Below are 19,731 nucleotides of genomic sequence, written 5' to 3'. Positions count from 1 at the left end.
AGAAGCGGTACAGATAATGGATGGATGGATGGATGGATAAAGAACGTCACAAGAGCATCTTTACAGGGCAAACGACAATGGGATCCACGTCGCCAGGGGGCGCTGCTGCGGAGGCGGCGTTGGAGGGAGAGGGGGAGGAGGCTGTCTCCTTGACTGATGAAGGCGCGGCCGGTGGGCCGGATGGTGCGCATGCGTGGTGCTGATGATGCTGATGCTGGAAGATGAAAATGGAGCGCAGGAGGCGACGATGACGATGAAGATGACGATGATGAGGATGTTTGCTGGTTCGGAGCAGTCCGGACGGGAAACGAAAAGGAGGTCAGATGAACGACAAGTAAAAAACGACGCGTGCGTTCGTGCGCGCGCGTGGTGCTTATTACTGGCCTGAGCTGACGAGAAAAGTGTGCACGTACGTGGTGACGTCACGCAATAGGAATAACAATGACTCGTTGGTCGTTGAAAAACAGGCCGAGGAGGCAGCATGAGGCGTTCAGGTGGCGCTCGGTAGGGTGGGACAGGGGAGCGTCCTGATAGCGCCTCCACCGCCAGCAGCGATTTTTTTTTTTTTTTATGAGCGAGGTGACATCAGTGGTAAACTTTACAGCAGTTGATTCTAATTGACTGTCACTGCATATGTTGTTATAATTGAAAAAGTTAATAAACATGGTTGGAAAAAAACAGCGATTGGAAACGCTGTCACTCCCTGCCAAAATAAAAATGACGGGTGCTTTGGTTCACCTCGAGACGACGTCAGTGTTGAGCAATTAACATAATGAGTTCAAATGGACAGAAATTGGTCCACATGTTACGTTTGATCATATTGCGTGAGAATCGTTGGCTGACACGGGATGAATCCAACTCGTATCTCGAGGAGGCTATGAAAATAGTGATCGTTACACACGCAAGAAATGCTTAGCGCCACTTCCTGTTGCAATTTTTTAACACAAGTCATCATTGCTTTTTAGCTGTTCACCATACGCCACATCAATACGCATCCAAATAAATCCGATTTGCTGTCTGGATTGCATTTGGCGTGTTAACGGCGGAAAACGTTTGGACGTTCAGGCGCAGAGCGGCGGGCTATCCTTTATTGTGAAAGGGCGTAGCGGAAGCTATTGCGGCGGTCGTCAGGTGACTTGACGCTGGTGTTGCGGCGCTGCAGTGCGGACAAAACGCTGGTGCGGTTCTGCGGTTCTTGACTGGTGCACATCCCGCGCCTCTCCCAGTGGAACCACGGCCCGCTCGCGCATTCCGGTTCCGGTCCACCCGGACCAGAACCAGGAGCGGGATTGCGTGCACTGCCGTCACACTGAGTCAAGCAGGGTCCGATATGCGAGCGGAACCGAGCTGAAGGTGGGGCGTTCTTCTCGTGATTTCCCGATGAAGAGTGCCAAGAGGCGGAAGCGGAGGAGCGCCAGGTAGGTTGAAGGGCCGCAGCCGTTCCGCCGGTAGTGGTGATGGGCCACGGGGGCGGGGGCTAGGATAACCGCACCAGACCGGATCGGACCGGGTCGGGACGGGCCGGGCCGGGCCGGGCCGGGTCGGGTCGGGTCGGGTCGGGTCGGGACGGGACGGGACGGGACGGGACGGGACGGGACGGGACGGGCGGTGCCGGTCAACGTCATGTTCCCTTCATGACCCGGTCAGGCCGGGCCACATTTATCGAGCGGCGGATGCGAAGCTGCGCGTGCGCAGTAAAGCTGCATGACTGTGCAGTGCAGTGCGATCGAACCGGAGACAGCAAATAGCAAGAGCAAGTTGACTTCACCATCTTACTGGATCAATATTGATTGATAGGCTGTCCTTTGATACGGTGGACTTCACAGTTCCCCACAAAAATTATATAGTGGACTTAATAGTGATTTAAGAGTCCCCTAAAAATAACCTGCTAATTAAAGTAACCATAGGCAAATAGCTTATACTACCAGTTAGTTACAAATCCTCTGACACAGCAGCTACTATAGTGGACCTGCTGATGGGCGATGACAGGCACATGACACTAATTATATTTTTTCTTTACAAAAGCATGCACTTATCTTACAGTGCAGGCTACTGCAAGCTACTGCAAAGTAGGCTAATACTACATACAAACAGCTAATTGAGCTAAAACCCCTTCCGCAGCAGAAAAGGTGTTGGCAAGCGAATAAAGTCGGTACAAATCAATCACACATGTCGTCAATTATTTACACCATTCGCTTAGCCAACAGTACTAAGTGAGCAAAATAGGCTAATATATTAGCCTTTCAGCAGTGTACTACGAAAAGCTAATTAAGCTAACACCTGGTTACTACAAATGAACACATTCTTTTACAATACTTCGTCAGCTAATGTTACTCAACATTGCTAAATGAGACGTGGGCAAATACTACAACTACAACTAATCAAAGTAAAACCTCCTACACTGCTACTACAGCTTACATGCAACTTTATGACTTACTATTTGACTTATTTCACTGCCTCTCCTGAGTTCAAGAACATACCTAACCGAACAACGCTAACCGAGCTAGCAAAGCTAATAGAGCTGGCATGGCTTATACAACTAACACCAAAATGAGCTAAAACCTCACACCAGGGCTCACCAACCTTTCTGAAACTGAGAGCTACGTCTTGGGTAGCCATTATGGGAAGGGCTACCAGTTAGATACACACTTCAGAATTTTCATTTCCATGAATACACCGAGCATGTGAATTATTTCTCACAGCAATTAGGAAACATAAATATCAATATGCAACATCAGCTCTGCAAATACCTGCCACTGTTTATATTTTCACATAATCACTTCTACAACATTCCCGGATAATCACCATGTCCCATCACTGGTGAGCAACTTTAGGAACAGGCCCATGGGCTACTCACCTGGTCCTTGGGGGCTACCTGATGCCCGCGGGCACCACGTCGGTGACCCCTGCCTTACACGGTGCCAAGGAAAGCGTAACAAGTTAAGTACCGGCGAGACAAACGAATGCTACATGTGCCCCCGTGGACTTAAGTGGACAAAGGCCAATTCCTATCAAGTACAACACAACCCAATGATTTGGGGGCAGCCCGGCTCAGTGGCGGCGTGGTCGTCTCCCAACCCAGAGGCTGTGGGTTGGATCCCCCGGCCCTTGGCGACCGTGTGAAAGTGTCCTTGAGCAAGACACCGAACCGCCGCTTGCTCCTGATGCTGCGCCATCAGTAGTTGAACGCAAACCCAGCGTGAAGCGCTACGAGTGCCTCAGTAGGTGGAAAGAGCGTTTTGCAAAGCTTTTTCAACCTATATTCAGTTGAACACACAAGAAAGCCAAGGTATTTCACCTTGAAACTGATCACCTTTATTTTTTGCAAATATTCTGTCATTTTGGTTTTGATACCTGCAACATGTTCCGACAAAAAGCGGGACAGGAGCATGTTAAGCACTGTGTTACATACGGTTTTCCTTTTATTAGCACTCAATAAGCGTTTGGGAACCGCGGAGGCTAGTTTTTGAAGCTTTGCAGGTGGAATTCTTTCCCGTTCTTGCTTGATGTGCGACTCGAGCCGTTTAACGGTTGCGGTACTTTGCGCTTCGTAATGTGTCACACGTTTTCAATGGGAAGGCAGGTCCGGACTGCTGGCAGACCAGTCTAGTAGCACTTTTAACGTCAAAGCCACGCTGTTGTAACACATAGCATGCAGAACGTGGTTGAGCTTTGTCTTGCCAAAATCAGCAGAGAGGTGCCCGAGAGAGACGTTGCTTGGAGAGCAGCATATGTTTCTCCCAAGCCTGTGTGCACTCTCTACCTTTCAGCATTGAACTTTGCGCTGAGAACTTTTGAACTTTGCGCTGAGAGTAATCCAGATGGTCCTATTCCTCTTTGTCCTGAAGGACACCACGTCCAGGATGCCCACAAGCAATTTGAAACGTGGACTCGTCAGACCGCAGCACACTTTTCCACTTCAATCCGTCTCAAACGCGATCCGGTCCAGAGAAGCCGGCCGGTGGCGTTTCCCCAGTGTCGTTGACGTGTGGCGTTCGCGTTGCAGGGTGGAGTTTTGACTTTGACTTTGACTTTGTCTCCCCGAGCTCACGCGGCAGTCTCCTTTCCACAACGATGGCGATTTGTAACGCGGTGCCGCCTGAGCGTTCGCCGGCACTTAGTGTCGCTTTCCGGCCTTGTGGCTTCCGTGCTGAGATTTCTTGGCATTCTCTCAGTCTTCTGATGATGTTGTGCCACAGGTGACGAAATGACAAAATAACTTGCCATTGTACGTTGAGAAGCATTGTTCTTCAACTGTTTTGCAGCGCTCTTTGCCAACGCAGCTTTGCAAAGCGGTGAACCTCGCCTCATCCTTGCTGGTGAACAACTGAGCCTTTGGGGGATGCTGCTTTTAGACACAATCACGTCACCTGTGGAATGTTCCCAAGCAGGCGTTTTGGAGCATTGCTCAACTTTCCCCGTCTTTTCTTGCCCCTGTCCCAGCTTTTGGGGAACGCGTTGCAAGCATTACATTTAAAGTGTGAGAATATTTGCAAAAAACAAACAAAAAAAACAACGAACGTTCATCAGTCGGAACGCTAACTTTGTAGCCTATTCACTTGAATGTACTACTGTGGCTTGAAAAGGATTTGCAAATCACTCTTGGGACTTTGTAGAACATGTAAATCAAGACAGATCTTGATTTACATGTTCTACAAAGTCCCAACTTCATTGGAATTGGGCTTTGTCAAATATTTCATTAGCTAACCAGGCGAATACTACTACTACTACTAGCTGATTAAACCGCAAGCTCTTGCGCTGCTAATACAAATGCATGTTACACATTTCGTTGTGACAGCATTCACTTAGCTAACAGTGTTAATGGAGCTATTTAGCAGCGGTGCTAATTACCACGCACACATCGAATACAACTCATGGGGCTGTGCGTTCCGACCGCAAAAGCCGAACCCATACAATTCCCGATACATTTGGGTGCGATGCGATTCGGGGATGTACCGATTTGAAAATGCAACACTTTGATTCGGTTTGCCGGATCAAAAACGATTTTTCCGATTCCGATCGGTTTTTGTTACCCCCTTAATAATGGATGCTAGACACGCACTAATTTCATCGCCTTCCCTGAGGGAATGGAACTCGACCAACAGCGCAAATTCAGCTGACACCGCTTATACGAATAACACCGCGAATACAACTGACAGCCAATCGACCTAAAACCTCACACGCAGCCGAAAAATGGAAAACAGAAAAGAAGAAAAAAACGGTTGTTTGTCTTTGACCTTTGTTTGCTAGCTAGCCTCTGACATAGCTAGCCTTGCTCGCTGCCATCATTTTCTAATTTGATCGTCGCTGTGTTTGTTCGAGGTTTTGGCAAGCTAACAAGATGCTAGTTTAGGTGCGCCAACTCGACTTGGACGGCGTTTTTTTTTTTTCTGTTACGATGTCCCGAGGACATTTAACGAGCTTGCGAGCATTATCCCTGACAGTCGCGGTCCTGGGCCACACGGGGGAGATGGGGAGGTAGGCTTAGGCTCCGCCCCCATTTGCTGTCACGTGCGGGCGGGCCCTGTTTAACTGCCGTCTTTTTGGCTCGTAGGCCCTCCGAGGAATTGTTGTGAGCTGGAGCTCAGAACGATGGTGAGCTCGGAATGTGAGCGGGAATGATGCCAACTGGCTTCTGGCGCAGCAACGTCCTTGTTGGCCAAAGGGGGAAGCGTGACGACCACAGAGTTCCTCCACTGGATTGCGCAAATGCGTACACACGAGGGGCGGAACGGAACGCTTTCTGAAAAGCGCCCAAAGCATTGAGTTGCACTGTTTCGGAGCAAACTGTCCCGTTCGGTTGGTAGGCACACGCAACTCTAATGAGACCGAGTGGCATTCAGAATAAGGCTGCGCCATGGGTTCTGCCAGCATTCTCTCCGACCGAACTCATTCAATGGCAGCCATTTTGAGAAAAGCCCGGAACAAACCCTAGAGCGCCAGCCATCGCAGAACATTTGGACTGTTTTTTGACGCCCTACGGAATATTGGGTTCTGCGATCAAATTCTCTTTCATTCTGTAAAGGAGCTAAAACAACACCTAGCTTAAGAGACTCCCGAGGCCTTTGAGTCCGTGGCCTGCGACGTGAACGGAACGGAGCCAACCAAAGAAGTGCCTTGACTGACCGACAAGGACGTGGAAATGAGCCCCAAATCGCTCGCTCGCAGGCACGCTCGCACGCACGCACGCACGCACGCACGCTCGCACGCGCGCACGCCCGCACGCACGGCAGCTAAATTTGCTGCAAAAATGTCCATCTGTCGGCCACGCTAACACGTTTTGACCTTGGCCACTCATACAAGACACGCCCTTTCGGTGTTTTTCTTTTCTTTCGAGGAAGGAAACTCTGTGGTCCGCCCCCGTTCGGTCGGTCATCTGGTCCGCACAGATGCAGAGAAGCCTACGCCCCGCCCCCCGTCGCCAGAGCCGCTCCGACCCGCTGCTCGGCCTGCATGCGACAGCGCCTGCCTGCGCGGCCGCATGCTCGACGGCTGGACGATGCGTATCGCCGGCAAAGAGGCCGCCCTGGCGTGCTCCTCCCTGCGGCGCTGGCATTCAATTCTTTTGAAACAATTCTTTCAATTCTTCCTGCGCGGAATTGAAAGCGAGTGTTTAGCGCCCCCGTCAGACCGACGCGCATCGCCGCGGATGTTGACGTTTCCTCGTCAAACGGGATGGATGTTCACACTTCCGACTTTTACTCCCAGAATCGTAATATTATTACAGTCGGCCCGAGCTAAGAACAAGTGACTACCGGTACGTACAAAGGAACCCGAGTCCGAGTAACTGAGTGCAAGAGCAACTGCTGCAAGTACAGTCGACCCCCCCCCCCCCCCCCCGCACGGTTCAGCGCCCTCAGATTCGCTGCTTTGTTTGAATCTTTTTGGGGGTGTTTTTTTTCTCCCAGTTCCGTTTTTCGGGGGAAGTGCAGATTGAAAGTTTCTCGGCATTATCTGAAGGATTGTGCGGGGTTGAAAAAAAATGCCGAGAAAATCCCCCCCATGCGCCGCAGTGGGAGTCAATGAAAAAGGTTTGCAAATCTTCAACGGTGGGGGTCCACTGTGCAGCACAACCGCGGCAAGTAACAAAGTTCAGCAAGCAAGTAACCAAGCACAAAGCCACCTTGACTTCCAAACGCCCCGACGATTGACTACAAACCAAGAACTAGAGTAACTGCGGCGTGACAAGTACAGTAACCAATAAGTAACTACGGACAAGTAACTGAAGACAGCGGTACCTTGACTTACTTGATTTGATTTTGTATCCCACATTTTTGGCAATATCTTGGCATTTTGCGGCGAACAAAAGGTTACGTCGGCTCACGGCCGGCCGTCTCGTCGGCCGACTCCGGCGTCGCTCGCCGGCGGGGGCCGCGCGCCTCCCGAGTCGCGGATGGGACGGCGTACGCCGGGGTTGACTGTACTCTTTCCATTCGCCGCCTTTAGTGAAACCCGAGCGCACGGCACGGCACGGCACGGCACGGCACGCCACGCCACGCCACGGCACGCCACGCCACGCCACGCCCCCAGCCCGTAACCGACGGCATGAGGTCTTGCCGCCTTAGCGTTAGCGGCTAACGCTGTCGCCCGCCGCCCCCGCAGATCAATGGCTCGTTCAAGCTGGGAGCCGCTCGTGTTCTTCATGGATGGCAGATGCAGTGCCTAGGCCCCGCCCACCAGGACAACGCCGACATGAACGGGAGCGCCGAGCAGGCCGACATCCTGCCGCCCAACTGCATGGTCAAGGACCGATGGAAAGTGGTCAGTCCAACGCACACACAAACAGCCTTAGAGGACAAAAAGACATTTTGCGGTGCAGTCCAGCGTTCCTTTGTATGTGTTGTGCGCCGGTCCGTGGCCTATTGTGGAGCTGTTTGAGCGCAACGTTGACGTTCCTCTTTGATTTTGCCATCAGGATTGCATGAGCTCCGATATGTCCCTGCGGCACCCGGCCACCCTTGCTGCGCTTGAAATCATGTTGACTTTTTCAACGAAGGGTTGGACTAAACGATGACGACACATTCATCAAATGTTAAAGTGATTGCTCGTTGCAGCCCTGCACGCACGCACGCACGCACGCACGCACGCACGCACGCACGCTCACCTCACACAAATGCACGCCCACGCACACACTTGTTCTTGTTCTTGTTCTTGTTCTTGGCTTCCCTTGTTGCGTAACTCACTCGCTCTTCCCAGGCGGCGGCGGCATCGCGCGCCGGCGCATTCGCACTTGACCGCTCAATTCCTCGTCGCCGCGCTGGAGCCGCCGCGCCGCCATTACTTTCCGGCGGTAGCGGAACCGCCATCGTCAGTCGCAGCTATCTATCGGTGACCTCGCTTCATTGCGCTGCTTTTCAACAAACAACGCCGAGACGGCGGGGCTGTAGTGGAGTCCGCCTTTGTCCGGTCCGAGTCGGCCCTGAGTCGCGCCGTCCAAGTCAAGTCCCAGTCCGGGTGAGATGAAGAGTAAACCGGACGACGGAAAAATACCATTTTCACGACCGCAACATGAGAAGACGTGGAGCTGGCCCGTTCAAAAGAAAAGCGAGCGGCGGGCGGAGCCCTACTTTGAACAAAGTCGGACGTGGTCCCGATGCGCCCGAAATTGTCTTCTGACAGACTCCGCAGGTTGCTTCATGTTTGTTTGTTTGCTAGTTTGCTTGTTTGTTTTTGAAGACGCCAGTTCCCGCCAGTTGGCCAAACCACGTTGGGTAGCCCCGCTGTTGGCTGACGTGACGGAAAGGGACAGACCACGCGCTTCGCCGCTTTGGCGCTTTGGCGCTTTGGCGCTTCGGCGCTTCGGCGCTTGCGCTGGGCCGGCTCAACCCATCAGGTGGCTCTTTTGATCATCTGGAAAAAAATGGATCTCAAGCTTCTTTCCAAGGAGAGCGCTGATTTTCAGGAATCAAAACACGGCAAAGACGTTTTGCCGGCCCAGCGGCCGCGGCCGGTGCCGACGGCTAGCGGTCGGGTCTGGGTCGGCCCCGAAGGAAGCCACGTGGAGTCCCCGCTAGACGGAAACTTGTGAAATGCCGGCGGAAGAAGAAATGACGTTTGATAAGCGTGCCAAGTGTGACGACCGGCTCTCGACGGGCTCCCGCCGCCGCCGCCGCCGGCGCTTTCTTCTTCTTGAGCCCGCTTGACGGAGGCCACTCAGGGTCTCGCTCGGGGTCTCGCTCGGGGTCTCGCTCGGGGACCCGCGGGCGGTGGGTCGGAGCCCGGATTCAAAGCGCCCACCGAGGCTTCCGCTTTTGGTGACAGGGCGATCGGCTCTGCCGAATGAGCCGCGGGCGCCCGTTTGATCTCCGCGTTGAAAAGGAGTCCCGTTTCCTCGCCACGTAACCGCGCCGCTCTTCTATCGTACCGGCGAGAGTATAGCGGCCGAGTGTTCCGATTCCAAAAAAAAAAAAGAGAAAACCCAAGCCAACCCTCATCCCATTCACATGGGAAACTTCTCCCGTCGAAAGCGTGAAGCGCAATGCCGACGAAGGCGGTGTGCCGGGTTTGCGCTTTTGCAGGGGGCGTCGACCGGCGCGTCGACCGGCGCGGCCGAACGCACGCCGGGGAAAGGACGCGGGCAACGGAGCGAGCAACAGGCGGCGCCTTGTCCTCGTTGCCAAAGCAAACGCATGACATTTTGGACGTAATCGCACCATCCGCCACCGACTCCTGTCTTTGGGAGAATGCTTCTTTTTTTCAAAACGATTTCCCGCCTTCCTCTCCATCCCTCCCGGCAGACCTTTCTGTACTCGCGGCTCAGAAAATGCGTCCACGGGATCGAGTGTGCCGCAGAGTCTGCGTGCGAAACCATCCGGTTACTGTGCCGTCCGACGCGCGGGCAAAAAAAGGCGGCCTGCGCGACCATTTCGGCTGCAGTCTTGAGCTCTCTAACGAACGCTTACCTTCGGAATGGATCGATCCGTTTGCCATTTCATAGATGCGGAGCCCTTTCTCAACGTGCGCGTCGTCATTCCGAAACAGGGTTTGATTTCTGTCTTTCTTCGGCCGATTTGGTCGGTAACGTCCCTCGGAAAATCGGCAAAACTGTCGACCGTCGTTTGTTTGAAAATAGCAGCGGGGAGGTTTACAAGCGTCTCATCGCCTGCTGCCCGACGGCAGCTGGGCCAGGCTCCGGCGCGCCGGAGCGGTTGGGATAAGATGATCGCGGATGGATCATCAATCTGCTTTGACGGAGGACTTCAGAAATGGGAGAATGGCGTACTTACTGCGCCGAGGCTAAGCTTCCCAGGATTTGGACCGTTTCAAACGGATGGTTAGAACGCTTGTCAATTCATTGTTGCGCCTCGACTTGACTTAGGACTGGGTTTAACCAAATAACGACTTGACTTTTCTCTTGTTTCCTTCTTCTTCTTCTTCTTCTTCTTCCCCGCAGTAACTTACTTGCACATACCCGACTTATGCGTTTGCGAGCGTACATTCTTGTCAGGTTTTGGCATTTGTTGTCGTGGAGCTGAAGCGCGCCCCCTTGTGTCACAGCTGAAGAAGATCGGCGGCGGCGGTTTCGGCGAGATCTACGAGGCGCTGGACCTGCTGACCCGGGAGAACGTGGCCCTCAAGGTGGAGTCGGCCCAGCAGCCCAAACAGGTCCTCAAGATGGAGGTGGCCGTGCTCAAGAAGCTGCAGGGTGAGTGCCACGCCCGGGACGCAGCCCGCTAACGCCGCGCCACTTGGGATCCCAAATAATAAAGCCGCGTTTTTTTCTTTCTTGTTTGTGTGCGAGCGCGCAGGTAAAAACCACGTGTGTAAATTCATCGGCTGCGGCAGAAACGACAAATTCAACTACGTGGTTATGCAGCTTCAGGTGAGAGTGTCTTACTTTGGGGAGGGCGCGGCGCCGGCCGCGCGGCATCGGCGGTGACGCTCGCTACCTGTGCGCCGCCGTCAGGGTCGTAACCTGGCCGACCTGCGGCGCAGTCAGCCTCGAGGGACCTTCACCATGAGCACCACGCTCAGGCTCGGAAAGCAGATCCTCGAGTCCATCGAGGCCATCCACTCGGTCGGATTCCTCCACCGGGACATCAAACCTGTAAACCGCAACGCCTACAAACGCATACTGAAATACACGCTCAAGGCCCAGGTAGACCGATCCGACCTCGGAGGTCGGGAAGCGGCGCATCGCGTCGCCCGATTGCCGTAGCGAGCGCCGTCGGAGGTCGAGTCGGCGTCGTGACCTTCGCTCACTCCGATTGGCTGTTAGCTAGCCAATCGCCGCACCAACGGGAAGCGAGGAGCGCGGGTAAACGGCCAGCGGGCCTTTGCCGCCTTCACCTTCTTCCAAGTACAAGAGCGAGGGTCGACAATGTCGCTATTTGACCACGCCGTGTCGAGAGCGCGAGGGTTTACTTGGTTTCCCTTTTCCTCACCCGCCCCCGCCCGCCCGCCCGCCCGCCCGCCCGCCAATAGCTTTCCGGTTGGCTCTCACTAACCATGGGGAATAGTCACTACCGCCGCCGACGGTATGGAGGGCTCTTACGTCTCACCCACGCGCCCGAGATACTTTGACGGTCGGCGTCGCCGCGTGTTTTTTCCCCCCGGCGCGACGTGCCGACAGTGGTCCCGACGCCGCAGCCGTCGCTCACAGTCGGCCGACGTCGGATGGCTCCATCTAGGCCTTCACGTACAGACGCATACTCACAAAATCACACCGTCCGTAGATCCCGTCCGTATGCAGCGTTGCAATTTCCGTTGTGAGTTTTTGCGTGTGTTTGTGTTGTGATTGCCTTAGTCCAACTTTGCAATGGGTCGCCTGCCGTCCACGTACAGGAAGTGCTACATGCTGGACTTCGGTCTGGCTCGCCAGTACACCAACACCACCGGCGAGGTCCGGCCGGTAAGACGCGCCCACCCCTCACCCGGTGTGCTAGCATGCACCTTCATTAGCATGTTAGCATGCTCTCGACTGTGTGTGTGTGTGTGTGTGAGAGCCAAAGTTCAGCAGCATTTTGCCTATTAGCATGCTTATTATTCTGGTTTTAGTCCGGTCTAGTTCTCCGCTAGTCCCTTTAATTATTGCCCTTTCCTACAACTGATTTTGCCCGGTCCTAGTTCACTTCTTACTTCTGCTTCCAAGCCACTGCACTGTTTATTCGGCTTCGAGTCCACTTGCAGTTCACTTGTGGCCCACTTCAAACTTTGTTTTTTATTCGCGTTAACATACTCACATCCGCATGCATGCATTTAGGAATATTGATTGGCTTTCTGGACGTTTAGTAGCATGCTGAATGTTGTAGCGTTGATTAGCATGTTTTGGCTAGCAATGCGTCACGTATTTCTGTTGCCTGACCTTTCTTTGTTGGACTTATTATTATTATAATCGTCATCATCATTATCATTTGTGTCTTTTTTTAGCGTGTGTGTTGAGTGTGGTTTTTGTTTTTCTTCCAGTTGGTTCCTTTGGACTTATGATTTTGACGTGCATGCCTTCATCATCACCATGGTTGCCAGGGATGTGAGTGGTTTCCATAGCAACAGAGGGAGGGGCCGCAACTGCATCACAGGTCACCCTTAGGACTGGAACATTTGGTTCCCGCGGAAACGGCATCTGTTTGCGTCCATTTGTTCAAATAGAATTACACGTTACGTCTCTCAAACATTAAAGCAACTTTGAGAACGTGTTAGTAAGTGGGTCCCAAAAAATGGCAATAAGTAGGGTACGGGGTATCATTTGAGGCTACGCCATAAAGCATAGGCAAGACTAACAACGGATCTAGTCATTGCTCTCTTTCTGTGATTTTTGGCGGTACTCTCGTCATTTTTGTCGCTCCTAAATAAACTGTGCGAGAATGGGTTGGCGTAAAGTGAAACATAACCATGATCATGGCCCAATTGCAAAGTCTAAAAATCACGAATAACAGCTGAATAACAATGTAAACATCTTTTGGGTCCCCCCAAAAAAAGCGGGTGACTGGTTCCAAAAAATACAATCAAAATTTAGCGAGGGCTCAGGAAACAAATGCTGTCAAAAGCAAAGGATAGACTCACCCCCCCCGAAACACGGGTTACCCTGTGAACGTATCGCAGATCATTTGCAAATAGCAAAAATGGTGAATAAATGATGTGCGTTATAATTGCCATTAAAAAATGCCCCCAGGAAAATAAGACAAATAAGCAGGGGATTGGGCGAAAAACGAATAATCGAGTTTAGGTTCTCTCCTTTTAAAAAAAAATGAAATGAATAGCAGAAATCTGAATCCCGAAGAAATGTAAAGAAGCGAGTGATTAGGTAAAACCAATAAAGTAAAAAAAACAACAAATGACCAGGGATAGGCCCCCCCCCCACCCCACAAAAAAAATGTAAATAATTTATGCTTATTCTAATGAACGATTTATTCAATAAATGTGGGGGGAAAAAAGGGGATTGGGGAAAAAAAGATACTGCCAGTGAACAGTGAAAATCTGCGAAAAAGTGACTCTCGTTATTATTGCCCCGGAAAAACACGTTTCCGAAAACAATGCAAATAAGGCGGGCTTTTGACGACTAACGCGGGACAGGTTCTCACCAAATAGCAGCCAGGTTTAGGACGGGGGCGGTAGCTCGGTAGCTGGCCGACTCTTCTTGGTTAGCGTCTCTACCGCCTCTCGGTGGCCGAGGCGGGCAAAGCGCAAGGATTCGGGTCCGCTCGCCAATGACCACGACACTCACGGACGGTCGGCGTCATTGCTTGTGTTCCAGCCGAGGACGGTGGCGGGTTTCCGAGGGACGGTCCGCTACGCTTCTGTCAACGCTCACAAAAACAAGGTGAGGCCCGACGGCGGCGGGCGGATTTAGCGCCGGGCGCAAGACGGCTCGGCTCGCCTGACCGTCGGTGTTTCCGCAGGAGATGGGTCGCCACGACGACCTGTGGTCGCTCTTCTACATGTTGGTGGAGTTCGCCGTCGGCCAGTTGCCTTGGAGAAAGATCAAAGACAAGGTGAACTAGCGCTCAACCGGACTTCTGACCTCATTTCTACTGGGTATTTAGCAGCCAACCAGAACGGGCCCCTTCCGGTTCACCTTGTCTTGACTGCCGGGTCACACGGCTCACCTTTACTCCACTTGTTGTTCACTTCCACTTCACTGGACGTTCCCATAGTCCACTTCTTGTCAACGTGTATTCCACATCTAGGCCACCTCCAGGTCACTCTATTCCACTTCAAGTTCAATGCTTGCGCACTTCCATTCCACTTTGAGTGCTTCCGATCCGCTCGCGCTTTTTGTACCTTTACTCCACCAGTAGGTAGCTCGCTCCTGTTCCAATTTGAGTTCACTTCTACTTTAACAAGACTCGACTGCCCGTAGTCCCATAGTCCACTTGCAATCCAGTCGTACTTGACTTCTGCTCCACTGCTAGTTCGCCTCGATTCCACCGCTTGTTTGCTTCCGGATCACGTCCGATCCGCGTATGCTTCACCTCAAGTCCGCTTCACCTCAAGTCCGCTTCACCTCAAGTCCGCTTCACCTCAAGTCCGCTTCACCTCACTTGTACTCCATTTCTTGTCCCCTCTTGCGGTCCATCCATTGTACATTGTTTGACTTCACGTTTAGTGATCTGTGTGAGTCCGGTTTGAGTTTAGCCGTCATAGGTTTGCGGTCCAGTCGAAGCCGGTGTCGTTGCGCTACTCTTCCAGCTGGCCGCAAGTTGATTTGGTTTTGCTTTTCGTGGATGTGCGATCTCGCGTGACGTCACGTGCGCTCGTGTTTGTCCTTTAGGAGCAAGTGGGCCAAATCAAAGAGCGTTACGACCACCGCATGTTGCTCAAACACATGCCGTCCGAGTTCAACGTCTTCCTGGACCACGTCCTCGGCCTCGACTACTACACGAAACCCGACTACCAGGTAAGCGGCCGGCCGCGGCGGCTCGTCGGAGTTGAAAAGGATGGCCGTGTGCACGTCAGCGCCTTCTACCGAGTAGCTCCAACCAAAATGGAAAGAACATTTCGGCCGTACGAAGAAAATTTGACCTCGATAGCCGAGTGCGATTGTAGAGATTTTCTCTCGCCCTTGCGTTTGGACGGGATTCCAATCGATTTCAGACACGAGCTTTTGGCTTGATGAGGAATGTTTGGATCCGACTCATCGCGGCCGCACCGCCGCAGTACTTTCCCTCCGCGTGTGCGAATTAGGTGTCGAGGAAAGAAGGCCAAAGGGTCGTCTGGGCATTGTCCTCCACTTGACGACACGAGCACTATTCCGTATGACTTTTCTTTTTCACCTTGACCTCACCAACTTGTGCCTCTGTTTGTTAGCGTACTACTCCCCTCGCAACCAGCTCCTCTCAGCGTGCTACGAGCAGGTAGCAGGTAGACTTTGCTCCGGCCACTAGCCACTTCTGACCGCTGCGTGCATGTCTGTGCTCTTCTGCGCGCGCCCGTCAGCTGCTGATGTCGGTGTTTGAGAACAGCATGAAGGAGCGAATCATCACGGAGAACGAGCCTTTCGATTGGGAGAAGGCGGGAAGCGAGGTCTCCGCGTCCACCGGCGCCTCCACCCAGCCGCAGCACAACACGCGGCCCACCGCCGCCATGGTCGGGTAAGCGGAGCCGCCGCCGCCGCGGAGCCGTGTTAGGCCAGCGTGCGCGTTTTTGACCCGGGGCGCCGCGCAGGGCCATCGTGACGCCGGCGCCCGGAGACCCTCAGCGCGAGAACACCGACGACGTTCTCCAGGACGAGCACCTGAGCGACCAGGAGAACGCCCCGCCCCCACCTCCGCCGGGCCGCGGCCCCAGCGAGTCCCTGCTCCAGCACGCCGGCGAGCCGGGCGAGGCCTGGGAGGACACCGACTTCAACCGCAACAGACTCAGGATCAGCTTGAACAAGGTCCGCTGGGAATCCATGATCGACTCGTGTCCGGCGCTAATCGCGTCATTGTGTCTGTAGGAGGAGGAGGCCGGGCACGCCGCCTGTCCGGTGTCGCCGGTTCGCGGCGGAGCTCCCGATTCGCCGACCGGTCAGGGCCGGTCCTTACGATACCGCCGAGTCAACAGTCCCGAGTCGGAACGTCTGTCCGCCGCCGAGGGACGCGGGGACGCCTATGGACAGAGGTGACGGGAAACTTTTGACTTTTAGCCACCGGCTACGCTGCCAATGATGATTTGCGTAGTGGCTGGAGCTAACTTCCTTAGCAACAGCACCCGGAACACACGCGCACCGCATTTAGATTCAGGAACTGAATAAGCAAGATAACTTCCTTAGCAGCCAGAGCTAACATCCTTAGCGCCCAAAGCCAACGTCTTTCACGGCTAACGTTAACGTCCTTAGTGGCGGAAGCTTACTTCCTCAGCAGCCGATGCTAACTTCCTGTGCTGCCAAAGCTAACTTCCTGAGCCACCAAAGCTCATTTGTTGAGCAGCCAAAGCTCATTAGTTGAGCAGCCAAAGCTCATTTCTTGAGCAGCCAAAGCTAACTTCCAGACCAACGAGACACGCGCGCTTCGTGAAGTTAGCTTGGCCACTCGGCAGGGTAGCTTGTGCGGACGCCACGCTAACGTTCTGAAGCCACGTGTTTCAGGTCTCGCATGGACATGCTGGGCTCTCCTTCGCGCCACGTCTACTCGTCGCAGCCGGCGCAGATGCTGTCGGTAGACCCCGGCTGCCGCGGCGACCGGCAGGCCAGCGGCAGACAGGAAGTGTCGGCGGCGTCGGCGGACCAGGAGGCGCACAGCAACGCTTTCATCCGCTCCGTGCCGCTGGCCGAGGAAGAGGACTTCGACAGCAAGGAGTGGGTCATCATCGACAAAGAGGCGGAGCTCCGAGACTTCCACCCCACCACGTCGGGCACTACCGACGAGGAGCCCGAGGAGCTGCGCCCCCTGGAGGAGCAGGACGAGCGTAGGAAGATCAGGGCGGCCGCAGGTGAGCGCCGCCGAAGCTTCCGCCGCAAAGCCTTCGCTGTGTGCGTATGCACGATTGACGCTTTCTGTATCTGACTTGTATGCGATACAATAATGTACAACTTGATTTATATAGTACGCGCGCGCGCGCACGCCCCCTCGCCGTCACGTGCGCGTGCAATCGCCTTATTTGTCTCGCGTTGCGTTCAGGTATGGATCTGGCGGTCCGCCCCAAGACGCACGGCCGCGACGTTAGCCGCGGATTGCTAATGCTAACGGAGGAGGAGGCATCGCGAAGGAGTTTCGGTGCCGGCGGAAGCCCCGCCCACTCGCCGTGTCACTCGCTGCCCTCGGCGCGCCCTCGGCGCAGAGAGTCCGAACCCAACGGACCGCAGCGGCCGGTAAGAACCCGTCGGCGGCCAATAATCAGGGAGCTTCGATGGCGTGATCGCCTTCGCACGAGAGGCGGAGCTACTTCGCTTCTTGCTCACATGTGCTTTCAGTCCTAGTTCAAGACCAGTTTCACTTGGAGAACAAATTTAGTCGAGTCCAAGTTCCCATCTAGTTGACGCTCAAACGTAGGACACTCGTGGTTCAGTGCTGGTTCCCTTCTTTTTCAATTTGACGCCACGTCTGGTTCACTTCCGGCACAAATACGGTCCAGTCCTGCCCCGCTTTTTGCTCCTGGTACAGCTCGACGCTAGCGCACTTGCAGTTCACTTGTAGCCCAGGTGGAGTTTGCTTCTCTGCTCACAAAGGGGACGGACGAGCGGTTGGCGCCATCAAAGATCTGCACGCTTTCTCAAGGTTCTCAACCGCTCTCACGCCTGCGAGTAGCCGGCAGCCACACTTCCCGTTGTTTGCCTTTCAAAATGCACACAAACAAAGTGACGCGCTTGTGACCGGTTGGGGATGTTCGCTAGTGACACGCTCACATGTTGGAACCGTGTGTTCCAACGCTCCCGTTTGCTTGGCGTGCGTGCGTGCGTGCGGTTGGTTGGCCTAGCGCGCACACTCACACTTGCTAACGCATCATTTCGGCACACTGACACACACGCGCTCATACAAATACACAAACATGAATAATCACACTCAACCACTCACAGGCAAACGCACACAATAACACTGACGCGCAAACACAGCCACACACGCAAATAACCCCCCGCCCCCCGCGTTCTCACACACGTTTGACAAGAGCAGGCACACAAATGGCCGACAACGTGGGAAGAGCAAATCGTTTTTAAAGGCAGGCGTCTATCGAGTTTTCTCGGGGGGAGGGGGGCACGTATTGAGGGTAAGCACGCCTCAGGATAAAAAGTCTTCCTCATCCGCCTGATCCGTCTCGCTCGTCATCGTCTCCGTCGAGTTAACGGTAGAGACAGGCTCCGACCCCCTCGTCACCCTCAACCAATCAGTCGAAAGGCTTCCAATCAGCTGCGTCCTGCCTGATTGGCTCAGGGAGGGGAAGGGGAGGAGCCGAGGACAGGAAGCCACGTCACGACGTATATTGGATTTGAAAAAAAAAAAACAAAAAAAAACAAAAACAAAAGGCTTCCGCCGGCTAACCTCCTCCCCCTCTCTGTGATTGGTCTGTTTGCAGCCGGACGAGGACCGCCCCCAGCCGCGGCCCAATCAGCTGAGGCGCTTGGCCTCCTACGTCTTCTCCTCGTCCACCCTGGAGACGGAGCACTACCCCCACGGGGGGGGCGCCGCCTTTATCCAGAGGAGCCGCTCGGCCGAGAGCAGTCCCGCCCACGCCGCCGCCGCCGCCGGATGGAGGCGGCGGCACGGGTGCGCGGCGGGGGCGGGCGGCGCCGCCGCCGCCTTGCCCGCCCGCACTCGACACTCGGTGCTCAACGTGTCGCGCTCGCAGCTGCAGCACATGCTCGCCAAACTCATCAACAAGAACAGCAGCTGAAACGAAAGCAGGAACACACGCACGCACGCACACAAATACACACCCAACTGCTCAAACACATACGCTCAATAACACACAAGCATGCCGACAAAAAACACACGCATATACTCAAAGACACACGCTCACTACCACACGCGCGCACACCCCCACCCACCCACACACACACACACACACACAGCGCGACAGAAGCCGGTGCTGATGATGCAATAAATGAGTCCCGCAAACGTGTTGCACAAGCTCAACGCTCAGACAGGAAGTCCCTGTGAGGAACAGGAAGTGGACTTTGTGGAGTCTTCCTGTCGCTGTCCAAAACCTTGTTTTGCTTTTTCCACTGCGTGCGGTGGCCCACCAGTGACAAAAACCACAAACCACACCATTTCCACACGTATGCAAAGATGAACAATGATGGGAAGGACAAAGACACACTTTATGTTGACTGGACACGTCTTTGCCGTTTTGTAGCAAAAACACTCAGCTTTATTTTCATCCTTTTGGGGTTTTTATTCGTCTTTTTTTTTTGTTTTTTTAATAGTCCTGCTTCAGTCAGGAGTGACATGAGCGTGTTAGTGTGCGGCTGCTAGCATGGTTGCAGCAGACCCTGCGGTCAGAGGGTCGCTCACGCTAACGCTAATGCTAGCGTCTCGTTATTAGTGCACGTGAGGTCGAGCGGGTTTGAGTGTTTGGTTTGTCACTGCTGCACTTTATCGCCGTTGTCATCCGCACGGACGCAATAATGCTACACCGTTAGCTTAACATTGTCAAGCGAGCTCCTCGCCGTTCAGTAATTGTTGCTGGACAAGGGGCTTCGGTAGATCACAAACATGTTTTGTTTTCCACATCTTTAAGGGCTAAACTTGATGGTGAATATGCACCTCTTCCTGTTTGCGTTTGCGCTGCTTCACCTTGCTCGTGTAGAATGTATAAGCTAAACTAGGCTAGCTGCTAATTTTATGTTGCGCGCGCGCAGGCCCACGCTCAGCATGG

General features: G+C 53.8%; 1 protein-coding gene across 3 annotated transcripts in view; it reads left to right on the top strand.

The window, feature by feature from the left end:
- The first annotated feature begins 178 nt into the window (after positions 1 to 178).
- Positions 179 to 19,731, top strand: part of ttbk1a (tau tubulin kinase 1a) — a 28,342-nt gene continuing 8,789 nt past the window's right edge. The window contains exons 1-13 of one of the 3 annotated variants that reach the window (XM_086032626.1): positions 179 to 318; positions 10,498 to 10,645; positions 10,749 to 10,822; positions 10,907 to 11,047; positions 11,747 to 11,851; positions 13,694 to 13,759; positions 13,839 to 13,931; positions 14,711 to 14,836; positions 15,376 to 15,530; positions 15,604 to 15,817; positions 15,878 to 16,041; positions 16,508 to 16,851; positions 17,040 to 17,230. In XM_086032626.1, the coding sequence (XP_085888752.1) occupies positions 10,615 to 10,645; positions 10,749 to 10,822; positions 10,907 to 11,047; positions 11,747 to 11,851; positions 13,694 to 13,759; positions 13,839 to 13,931; positions 14,711 to 14,836; positions 15,376 to 15,530; positions 15,604 to 15,817; positions 15,878 to 16,041; positions 16,508 to 16,851; positions 17,040 to 17,230 (1,704 nt within the window). In that variant the 5' untranslated portion in view covers positions 179 to 318; positions 10,498 to 10,614. Of the gene's footprint in view, positions 319 to 7,602; positions 7,762 to 10,497; positions 10,646 to 10,748; positions 10,823 to 10,906; positions 11,048 to 11,172; positions 11,852 to 12,405; positions 12,470 to 13,693; positions 13,760 to 13,838; positions 13,932 to 14,710; positions 14,837 to 15,375; positions 15,531 to 15,603; positions 15,818 to 15,877; positions 16,042 to 16,507; positions 16,852 to 17,039; positions 17,231 to 19,731 lie in introns of those variants that run through there. The other 2 variants (XM_086032625.1, XM_086032627.1) reach the window with 2 other exon arrangements.

This window comes from Filicampus tigris, chromosome 6 (assembly GCF_054856515.1).
Source record: "Filicampus tigris isolate MCC_2025a chromosome 6, RoL_Ftig_1.0, whole genome shotgun sequence".
NCBI classification, from domain to species: Eukaryota; Metazoa; Chordata; class Actinopteri; order Syngnathiformes; family Syngnathidae; genus Filicampus; species Filicampus tigris.
Note: the sequence above shows the minus strand (reverse complement) of the source record. Positions and strands in the feature narration are given on the sequence as shown.